The 11,405-nt window shown below is 39.4% G+C and overlaps 1 protein-coding gene across 1 annotated transcript; it reads right to left on the reverse strand.

Annotated features, from left to right (window-relative positions):
- LOC109842925 (probable folate-biopterin transporter 6) lies at positions 8,532-11,403 on the reverse strand. Its single transcript, XM_020411844.1, has 5 exons — positions 11,292-11,403; positions 10,443-10,702; positions 10,033-10,131; positions 9,573-9,743; positions 8,532-9,297 (listed from the first exon to the last, which is right to left on the reverse strand). Exons 1-5 carry the CDS (start codon positions 11,401-11,403, stop codon positions 8,713-8,715), a joined length of 1,227 nt encoding a protein of 408 aa, XP_020267433.1. The 3' UTR covers positions 8,532-8,712.

An 11,405-nucleotide genomic window follows, 5' to 3' on the forward strand; every position in this document is an offset into this window, starting at 1 on the left:
AACATTTCCCTCATAGTTGAAGGGAATTTTTCTAAAATTAGTCCTTAAACAAAGCACAATTTAAGATACATGTGACATCAATCTTATAAGAGTGGATCTTATAGCAAGTCAATCAGTATCTCTGAAAATATTTTGCTACAAAATTCACAGAGAGAAATTTTATTTTTATTTGGAATGGCTATGTAATCCTTATGGTTCTTCTTATCTTTTATGATTTATAATAAATTATTTAACAAAATAAATTAAGTTGCTCATTTTATATGTCTTACCTTTATGAAGCATATAATATGGATACGAGTGTTATTTGATTATTTTAACTCTTTAGCCTAAAATTTTGGATATTATTCAATACTGGATAGATCTAAATTATTTTGTTAAAATACAATCCATATGTGTACAAAATATGTTTAAATCATTCTCAGATTATATTTTATAGTTTTCTAAAATTAGAGATTAATCGTTTTGACAAATTAATAAATTAGTTGAGAAGATGTAGGAAGAGTATAATATCAGATTTTAGAATTGATCACATTATTTATATTTTCTTTCTTGATTGAATTTGCACATTCTAACTTTAAAAATTCTAGATTTTTTTTGAATATCTATAATACTCGGTCGCCAAATAACAGAAAGTGGAAATAGACAATTTGTGCGAGTGTTTTCTTTATAATTAAACAAAATCCTCTATGACCAAATAAAACCTACCATTTTATGTTGATGAATACAAGATTTATTTTTTCATTAATAATAATAGTTTTTTAGATATTGGTGCTTACATCATTAATATTTAAAATTAGAATTCCAAATCATTAAATTGCTCTTAGATCATTAATATTTTAAGACTATAAATATCACTAATTATGTGGAAGGTAAAGTGTTGAAACCAACAAGATTTTATATATTAAAATATCTGAAACATTTTAATATATTATGATAATCACAAACTTTTTTGCAACTATGTTATAGTAAATACAATATCTAAAAATCAACAATTATAATATTTGATCACGTGCATTGCACGTGCATTCCATCTATGGAGGAAAGAGAGACTTTGAAGAAGATAAATATAATAAATTGGGTTTTATGGAGTGAGAGGAGCAACATTCAAAAATAAATTTCTTCTCACATCACCATTAATGCGATGAGAGTGGCGCATGTCGCTGTTTAGAAATGAGAGGAAAGAGAAATTTTAAAGTCGTTTTGGGAGATTTAGTATAAAGTTTGAGGGTGTATTACAGGTTGAGTTTAAAATTTAGTCACAAGTTAGGTTTGGAAAGTCCCCTGCCACAACATAAGTCACATATGATACTTTTCGGGTATGAGTGTTTATGGAAGTTGGTGGGTTTTTAAATAAGTGAGGGTAGAGTTAAAAGATAAAAACCCCTTAAAAAAACCTATTTTACCTTGGTTCACACATGTTACAGCTGCTTCAAGTATTAAGGGATATAATTTTTTTTTTAAACAAGGATTTCACAAAAGTAGTGTTTTAGAGAAACAAACAGATTTTTCCGGCTAAGGGTGGAAGAAACATTTACTTCCTTCACTTTAGATATGTTATAGCTACTTATGTGGAAACAAATAGGCTGACGAGGCTTCAATTTTAAATCTCCAATATAAAAATTAAAATCATTATAAGAGTGTATTATTACAAAAATAAAATCATCGCCATCTTTTACTCGCAAAGAAAAGAAAAGAAGAAATAAGAAGCAAAAAAGGAAAATCAAATATGACATATGCAGAATTAATCGCCACGATCTTTTACTCGCAAAGAAAAGAAAAGAAAATAAGAAAATAAGAAGCAAAAAAGAAAAATCAAAACAAAAGAAAGAAAGTAATTGATTCAGGTTCTTGCAGATTTGAGAAAATCTAGGCTATAGACCATGAATTCAAATCTCATGGAAATGGAGCATCAACTGTGTTCTTTCTTAGTCAACAATTTTCCCGAAATTTAAGTTTATCTATACTTTTTTCACTTTTTTTTTACATTTTCATGTCTTGCTTGCTTTCACTTTAGCAAAATGTCTGTTTATTTAGTGAATGAAGCAGATTGGGTTTGTTTTACAATGACATGCTCTTCACTCAAAAAAAGTGAAAACTTTGTTATGAAGAAGTTCAATTTTATCTTTATACTGCATTAAAATAACATTTTATATGAATAGTTAATTACAGATAGACCCTATGTACCACAGGCCAATAGCAGATAGACACATGTAGTTCTATACTTCAATTGTAATAGATCCCTCCCAGTTTGGCAAAGAGTTAAGGAAGAAGGGTTAAAGAGAAGGATTAATATACTTAGCTCATTCGATAATCTGAAAGACTAAATTATTAACCCGTTAAATAAGTTTTATTTTAGTTATTGTTATCAGTTTTAGTGTTTGAGAATAACAATAATTTTAACTATTTTCTTTATAATTAGAAGAGTTAACTCTTAATCATTCTAAATAGGAATATTAGTAAAACCCTCATTTTGAGGGGTTAACTCATTTTAATCCCTCTAGAGGGGTTAGCTTAACCCTTCTATATTTTTTATGATTGGCAAATTATGAAGGGTTAACTTACTTTAACCCTTGTATAGATTTTTTATGTTTGGCGGGTTAAGAAGGGGTTAAGTCTCCTTAACCCCTCACTTTGTTGGGGATTCAAAATAATCAAATCAAATCCGTACCCTTCCAGATCTTGTGTTTGAGAGTTGAGTAAGAAAGAAATTCACCACAAATCAAAGATAAAAACATATAGGAAAGTAAACAAGAAAGAACACACCAGATTTAACGAGGTTCGGCAATGTGCCTACGTCCTCGGGAGCCACACCACACAATTCTTTGATTACTTGAAGAAGATTACAATGCTTGCAATTGGCCTCTCTCTCTAAGATTTCTAATCTCAAAGAGCCCTTAAAACCCTCTTTTTTCGTGCTCTTTTTCTCTCCTAAACCCTTGAGGGGCATGTTTCTATTTATAACAAACACAATCCTAAACAGATTAGAATTCTAAAACGAGTCTGCCACACCCTGGTGTGGCAAACACCACACCCATGGCAGACATGGCAGACTCTGCCACACCAAGGTGTGGCAGACACCACACCCATGGCCTGTCTTGAATTTTCATGCAGTTGTTAATTTTGATTCTAGGTTTGGGTCTCCACTCTCAATACCAACAATCTCCCACTTGGAGATCAAACCACCATCAATGAGCTCTCCCGAACTCTGCCTTCTTCGCAAGCATCTTCTCCTACTTGGAAAAATCTATTCTTCAATCATCAACATCCCGACGATCTCGCCGATCCTCGTAGTGTGGCTCCGCCTCCGTCTTCTACTTGTGAAGGCCAACTGAAGTTGTGCACAACTCCAGTTTCTCAATGGTGACTGCCTTCGTCAACATGTCCGCCAGATTTTGACTCCCCAAAATTTTCATTAAATGTAACTTTCCGTCTTCAACTAGCGAGCGTATAAAATGGTATTTAACATCGATGTGTTTCGATCTGACATGATATACTGGATTCTTGGCAAGATGTATAGCGCTCTGGCTGTCACAATAAAGAACTCCTCTCCCTTGCTTCAAATCCAACTCTTCCAAGCATCCGTTCAACCAGATCATCTCCTTGCTTGCTTCGGTCACCGCGACATACTTAGCCTCTGTTGTAGATAAAGTCACAATCTTCTGCAGACGTGAGACCCAGCTCACTGCTATCGACGCTAAGGTATAAACATATCCCATGATACTTCGCCTCGTATCATGATCACCGACGAAGTCCGCATCCACGTATCCCTGTAGCACCAACTCATTCCTCCTGAAACATAGTGGTTTATTTGTTGTTCCCCTCAAGTACTGTAATATCCACTTCACGGCCTCCCAATGCTGCTTCCCTGGATTGCTAGCAAACCTGCTCATAACTCCCACTGCATGGGCGATGTGCGGCCTCGTGCAAACCATTGCGTACATGAGACTCCCAATGGCCGAAGAATATGACACCTTGCTCATATGCTCTCTATCTGTATCTGTCTTAGACGATTGCTCCTCAGATAGCTTGAACTGACTTCCAAAGGGTGTGCTAACAACTTTAGCATTCTGCATGTTGAACTACTGAAGTACCTTCTCAATGTATTCAGCTTGGCTCAATCTCAATGTCCCTTCAGCTTCATCCCTACTGATTCGCATCCCTAGAATCTGCTTCGCTGCACCCAGATCCTTCATTATAAATTCCTTTGCTAGCTGCTTCTTCAAACTGCTTATCTCCTCTAAACACGGTCCTGCTACCAACATGTCATCAACATATAATAACAAAATAATAAAGCTGGACTCGAACCTTTGAAATAACAGCAATGATCCGAATTGTATCTTCTGTAGTTATTGTTCTGCATGAAGTTATCAAACTTCTTATACCACTGTCTCGGAGCCTGTTTCAAACCATATAAGCTCTTCTTGAGCTTGCACGCCATCTCTTCCTTTCCTTCTTCAATGAAGCCAACAGGCTGCTTCATGTAGATTTCTTCATCCAAGTCACCATGAAGAAAAGCAGTCTTCACATCTAACTGCTCAAGAAAAAGGTCTTCTGCAGCTACCAAACTCAACACCACTCTGATGGTTGTGAGCTTCACAACAGGGAAAAATATCTTTGTATAGTCCACTCCTTCCCGCTGTTGAAACACCTTCACTACTAATCTGGCCTTGAATCTCTTGCTTCCATCACTCTCCTGCTTGACCCGGTAGACCCATTTGTTATGTAAGGCATTCTTCTGTGCAGGTAGCTGGGCTAACTCCCATGTCTCATTAGTGAGTGGAGAATCCATCTCCTCCTGCATAGCATGCTCCCACTGTTAAGATTCATTCACTTGCATTGCCTCTTCATAGCACTCCGGCTCACCACTATCTGTCAACAATAGGTAGTCAAGAGATGTAAGATATCTGGGATTTGGTTTGGGTACCCTGGATGACCTCCTAAACTCCATGCCCTGGGTAGTTTCTTCTGCACCTGGAGCCTCCTCCATTCTCTGATCAGAACAAACATCATTACCCATATTTGGAAGTTCCTCTATATCCATATACTCAGATCCATCTGTATCTGAAATGCTTCTCCCGCTACTTTGGCTATCCTTGGTATTTTTCCTGTTCTTATACATCACATCCTCATTGAATATCACGTCCCTGCTTCTGATGATCTTCCTGTTCTTCTCATCCCAAAGGCGATACCCGAACTCATCAATGCCGTATCCAATGAATGTGCACTTCTGTGACTTAGCTTCTAACTTGTCTCTGACATGGTCACTGATATGAACATAAGCCACACAACCAAATACCCGCAAGTATGAGAGATTTATCTTCTTTCTACTCCAAAACTCCTCTGGAATCCCAAAATCTAATAGAACTGATGGCCCGTGATTAATGAGGTAAGCTACCGTATGCACCGTATCCGCCCAAAATGTCTTAGGCAGACTTGCATGTAATCTCATGCTCCTGGCACGCTCCGTCAAGGTCCTGTTCATCCTCTCCGCAATACCGTTCTGCTGCGGTGTCCCTGGAGTAGTCCTCTCTAAATGAATATCATTCGTAGCATAGAACCTCTTGAACTCCTTCAGCTCGTATTCTCCACCATTGTCTGATCTCAGACACTTCACCTTCAGATCTGTCTCATTCTCCACCATGACCTTCCACTTCTTGAAGATTCCAAACACCTCTGACTTGTGCTTCTTGAAGTAGATCCACACCTTCCTCGAGTGATCGTCGATGAAGGTGACATAATATCTCAAACCGTCAAAAGAAGACACACTGGCTAGACCCCATACATCTGTATGAATCAACTCTAGCTTCTGAGTCTTAGGTGGCCTTCCACCCTTCTGAAAACTAACCCTCATCTGCTTCCCAAAAATGCAGTCTTCACAAATCCTGACTTCCACAACGTCGATCCCGGTTAGCTTTCCTTGTGAATACAAAATCTTCATCCCCTTTTCGCTCATGTGCCCTAGCCTGTAATCGCATGCTCCTGGCACGCTCCGTCAAGGTCCTGTTCATCCTCTCCGCAATACCGTTCTGCTGCGGTGTCCCTGGAGTAGTCCTCTCTAAACGAATATCATTCGTAGCATAGAACCTCTTGAACTCCTTCAGCTCGTATTCTCCACCATTGTCCGATCTCAGACACTTCACCTTCAGATCTGTCTCATTCTCCACCATGACCTTCCACTTCTTGAAGATTCCAAACACCTCTGACTTGTGCTTCTTGAAGTAGATCCACACCTTCCTCGAGTGATCGTCGATGAAGGTGACATAATATCTCGAACCGTCAAAAGAAGACACACTGGCTAGACCCCATACATCTGTATGAATCAACTCTAGCTTCTGAGTCTTAGGTGGCCTTCCACCCTTCTGAAAACTAACCCTCATCTGCTTCCCAAAAATGCAGTCTTCACAAATCCTGACTTCCACGACGTCGATCCCGGTTAGCTTTCCTTGTGAATGCAAAATCTTCATCCCCTTTTCGCTCATGTGCCCTAGCCTGTTGTGCCACAGATCTGTACTCTCTTTGCTAGCTACAATTGCGAGGGTGTCACTCGCATGTAAGGTGAGGTAGAGAGTTCCTAGTTTGTTGTCTTGAGCAACTATCATTGTACCGTTGGAGATTCTCCACAAATCCCCTGTGAATGTCGAAACATAGCCTTTTGCTCCAAGCTGTCCCACCGAAACAAGATTTCTCTTCAGCTTCGAAAAGTGTCTCACGTTCTTTAAGGTCCACTTAGAGCCCTTCATCTGAATCTGCACTTCACCATTTCCAACAATATTACAAGGCTCGTTATTCCCCAAATACACTTTTCCAAAGTCCCCTGCTATATAATTTTGAAAGAGCTTCCTGTTAGCAGTGGCGTGAAAAGAGGCTCCTAAATCGATGACCCAAGAATCCGAATCACTGTCCATAGCAAGGATCAAGGCATCTTGCACGATATGAGCCTCCTGCTCACCCGCATCCTTCTTTGGACTTTTGCAGACTGAAGACATATGACCCTCTTGGCCGCAGTTCCAACACTTCCATTTGATAGGCCTAACCTTTGAGTTCGACCTCTTCTTCACTGATTTCGACCGATTCCTATTCTGGTTTCCTTTCTTCTGGCTTCTGCCTCTCTGCTCGAAACTTAGAGCTGAACCTGAACCTTCTGATTCGGACGATTTCCTTCTAACCTCTTCGGATAGAATCATGCTAACAACCTCACTCAGATTCATCTTCTCCTTCCCTACCGAATTGCTGATTATTGTCATTCAACCTGCCCAACTATCCGGCAACTACGATAGTAGTAGAAGGGCCTGCACTTCGTCATCGAACGTGATGTCTACGGAGATAAGCTGATCAACAATCATGTTGAACTCGCTGAGGTGCATCGTGAAGGACCGTCCTTCTGCCATCTTGAGGTTGAAAAGAGTCTTGACGAGATGCACCTTGTTTGCTACCGACGGTTGCTCATACATCTTCGCGAGCGCTTCCATAAGCCCCACCGTCGCCTTCTCCTTCAAGATATTGTGGGCTACTGATTTGGCGAGCGACAACCGGATTTGCCCTAGAGCCTTCCTATCCAGTATCTCCCAATCACCATCTGACTCCTCTTTTTTCTGTCCCTTTTTCTTGCCCATCAGCGGGTGATACAAGTCCTTCTGGTACAGATAGTCCTCCATCTACGACTTCCAGTAGGTGAAGTCTGAGCCGTCAAACTTCTCGATCTTAGATTTGATTTCCTCTGCCATGGCTCTCTTTCTCACAAATTTGCTGAACGAAGCTCTGATACCAGTTGTTGGGGATTCGAAATAATCAAATTAAATCCGTACCCTTTCGGATCTTGTGTTTGAGAGTTGAGCAAGAAAGAAATTCACTACAAATCAAAGATAAAAACTTGTAGGAAAGTAAACAAGAAAGAACACATCAGATTTAACGAGGTTCGGCAATGTGCCTACGTCCTTGGGAGCCACATCACACAATTCTTTGATTACTTGAAGAAGATTACAATGCTTGCAATTGGCCTCTCTCTCTCTCTCTAAGATTTCTAATCTCAAAGAGCCCTCAAAACCCTCTTTTTTCGTGCTCTTTTTCTCTCCTAAACCTTTGAGGGACGTGTTTCTATTTATAACAAACACAATCCTAAACAGATTAGAATTCTAAAACGAGTCTGTCAGGGACGTGTTTCTATTTATAACAAACACAATCCTAAACAGATTAGAATTCTAAAACGAGTCTGTCACACCCTGGTGTGGCACACACCACACCCATGGCAGACATGGCAGACTTTGCCACACCAGGGTTTGGCAGACACCACACCCATGGCCTATCTTGAATTTTTATACAATTGTTGATTTTGATTCTAGGTTTGGGTCTCCACTCTCAAGACCAACACACTTAACCCTTTGCCAAACGACACCTGAGTGAATTTTTTTTAATCTTTTACCCTTAGAGAAAGACAAAATTGTTTTTGATAAACTGAAAGAGTCTATCTGCAATAACTAGAACTGAAAGGGGTCTGTTAGCAATTGTGTGATAGTAGAGGAGTCTACCCGCAATTAACCTTGATAAAAACTCCTACGACTACAAAGTTATGAACAAAAATCTGTACCTTTCTTGATAAAATCTAGCATTAACGTACAACTTTCCAGCAAGCTCATGAAACGGATTCTTGGCGCCAGAATTACTATTAGAAAATTTCAGGATACTGCAAACATGTAATTTTTTTATATTTATTTTTTATTTCTCCTCCTCCTCATTAATAACTGTAAGTTCTAATCTCTCCTCATCACCTCCAGCTGATTTGAGAACTTCCTCAGGGAGCAATGTATCTGATGTATCAGCCTTCGGCACCAAGAAAATCAAACCCAATGTCGCAAATCTCAGCAAGTTCCTTATAAGCACAACCAGCCACAGATTCCTGAAATCAGTTCTTGTAACATGGAAAATATGCAGAACTGCACCTCCCCCAGTCTTTGAAGATAGTGTGCCAAGACTATCAATACACATAAGAAGAGCAAAGAAGGTCCCCTCGATACCCAACGGGCACAATTTCGTGCTGAGGACAATCATGGGCAACAACCTGATTTTGCTTACAATTCGTGAACAGCACTCTTCCAAGATAACAAATGTGTAATCAGGTATTTTCAATTTTAAATTCCAACGTAGGATGAAAATGAGGTCGAGTGATCCTGATATAGCATAAAGGAGTTGCACATAGAAAAGTAGGCTTCTGAATGGATAGTTTTTTAGAAGCTTGTGATAGATTAGGACTCCTATAATAGAAGCTAGTGCTCCAATTGCATAGATGACACCGACAAATTCCTGCAAAAATAGAAATGCTGGAGTCAAAATTCATGACAGTCACAACTTCAGAGTTCAGTTGCAGTGGGAGGGTCCTTCCACATAGTATCAAAGTAACCCAGGTTCAGCTGTTGGCCAAAACTCATAGAGCAGATTAAAGGAAAAGATACCACTTTATGAGCCAACCAACACCACAACTTCGGACTTCTGGTGCAGTGCCTGGTCCTTTGACAAACAACTAAGTCATTTTATGGTTATTTAGTTATGTAAAGTTTGGAGAAAGAATGACATATTACCTGTGAGAATGCTGGACCAGCTTTAGGATCAGTGTACCAGTAGAAATGACCCTCATGAGTACTGATGCTGAGGGCCAAGGAGAGAAACATATATAGAGAAGGCTTCCAAACATGAGGACATTTTATTGTCGTTCCCATTCCTCCTATTGCTCCGCCAACCTTTTGCATGAACTGAAATTTAACATCACAAAACCCTGTCAATTATCAAGATTTGTCATGGTGAGTTATTTGCAGCTAATACATTAAGAACAACAAAGAGCAAAGTGCACAATGCAAACTTTCCGTCCAATTCCCAATGCAACTTCTACTTTGAACTTATTCATCAGTTATGTGCATCAGAAGAGAAAGTACAATTATGCGTACTTTTAAGGTTTCAAAGGTTTAGACAAACCTATTATCGAATCTAAGAAGAGCTAAATCCAATATTATGAGAGTAGCAACTCAAACTACTTGGACGAACCTTTCTCTTCTCCGAGCGTTGATTCAACCTCAACTCAGATATGACAAAGCCAAGAACCACCAACAAAGAAGGAGGCATTGCCATTACCCCCAAAGCTCCCTGCAACAGGATGCATATTTCATTGCTCTCGTATAAACATGGGTTAGTTATGACTAGACCCCCCTATACTATCGCCAAATTGAACTTTCTATGCCCTGTAGTCTATTGTTGCAGATAGCCCTCCCGAGTGCAATTATATTGACCATTTTCAGGGGTCTATCTGCAACAATATAACTACAAGATAGCAAGTTCTATCTGCAACAATATAACTACAAGATAGCAAGTTCAATTTGACGATACTGCAAGGGGTCTATCTGCAGTTAACCCTATAAACATCACCCAAATGAATTCTAGTTTACACGATCACAAACCTGAGCCCCGAGCATATTCACAAACACTCCACTAGACAAGTACCCGATCAATGCACCAACAGATTGAACGAACCCACAGAGGCTCTGCATGTCAGGCGCCAGCGATGGGCGTACTATGCTGTTCCTCGCAATGCATGCATCAATCGTCACATCTGCAATGGCGATTGCTCCTGCCATCCCAATAAGGCAGAGCAGTGCCATTATGATTGGCAAATTTCCACACATTGATACAATCAGCGCAGTTGAAGTCCCCAAAATGCCTGTTAGAAACCAAAAAGGGATAACGTAAGCCTACAATCTGATATGATGAAATTCATCTTAGATTTCTTTATAGGGAAATGTTTGGGTTTTCCTTTTATTTTTTGCAAGTTTTATTTTGTTTTCTGATTTATTTTCTGCTGATATATCGATCAGACCCATATGTGAAAAGATCAAGGGGGGAAGAAATACTCTATATGTTTGAATAGTAGCAAATTTTGGAAAGAAAATTAAGATGATAGTATCGCGGGTTTCTTTCTTTCGTCTCTACGAAAGGGCCTCGGTTAGAACTCAAAAAACAAATCTCTAGAAATTTCTCAACCGAGCTCTCACTCTCTCAATAAACAAAAGATCAATAATTTCGCTGCAATATTGGGTTCTAATTAATCCATCATGAGCATCTCCCATTATTAGTCGATACGCTATCGTAGAAAACCTGCTCAAGGGCAGCCACGGGAACGTGGTTAAATCAAAAATGCCGGCAGACCAATCTCTTATATATTTCTTAATCTGTTCACACTTTATCCGGTCAAAGCCTTCAAATCTGTGTGACAACAAGAGCACAAATAAATGCGAAAAAAAGCTAATTACCAGCAAGAACGAAATAAGGCCGGCGCTTGTAGCCGAACACAGGAAACACATCAGTAAGAACGCCCCAAACCGGCTTCATAACCCAAGGTATGAAGTAAAACCCCGCGTACATCT

This window comes from Asparagus officinalis, chromosome 5 (assembly GCF_001876935.1).
Source record: "Asparagus officinalis chromosome 5, Aspof.V1, whole genome shotgun sequence".
NCBI classification, from domain to species: domain Eukaryota; kingdom Viridiplantae; phylum Streptophyta; class Magnoliopsida; order Asparagales; family Asparagaceae; genus Asparagus; species Asparagus officinalis.

Excerpts from the sequence above, each read along its gene's own strand:
- LOC109842925 (XM_020411844.1), bottom strand. The coding sequence starts at position 11,403 with ATGTACGCGGGGTTTTACTTCATACCTTGGGTTATGAAGCCGGTTTGG. Across the intron at positions 10,132-10,442 it reads TGAATATGCTCGGGGCTCAG|GGAGCTTTGGGGGTAATGGC; the intron begins GTTTGTGATCGT and ends ATCCTGTTGCAG. Across the intron at positions 9,744-10,032 it reads AACGCTCGGAGAAGAGAAAG|TTCATGCAAAAGGTTGGCGG; the intron begins GTTCGTCCAAGT and ends GTTAAATTTCAG.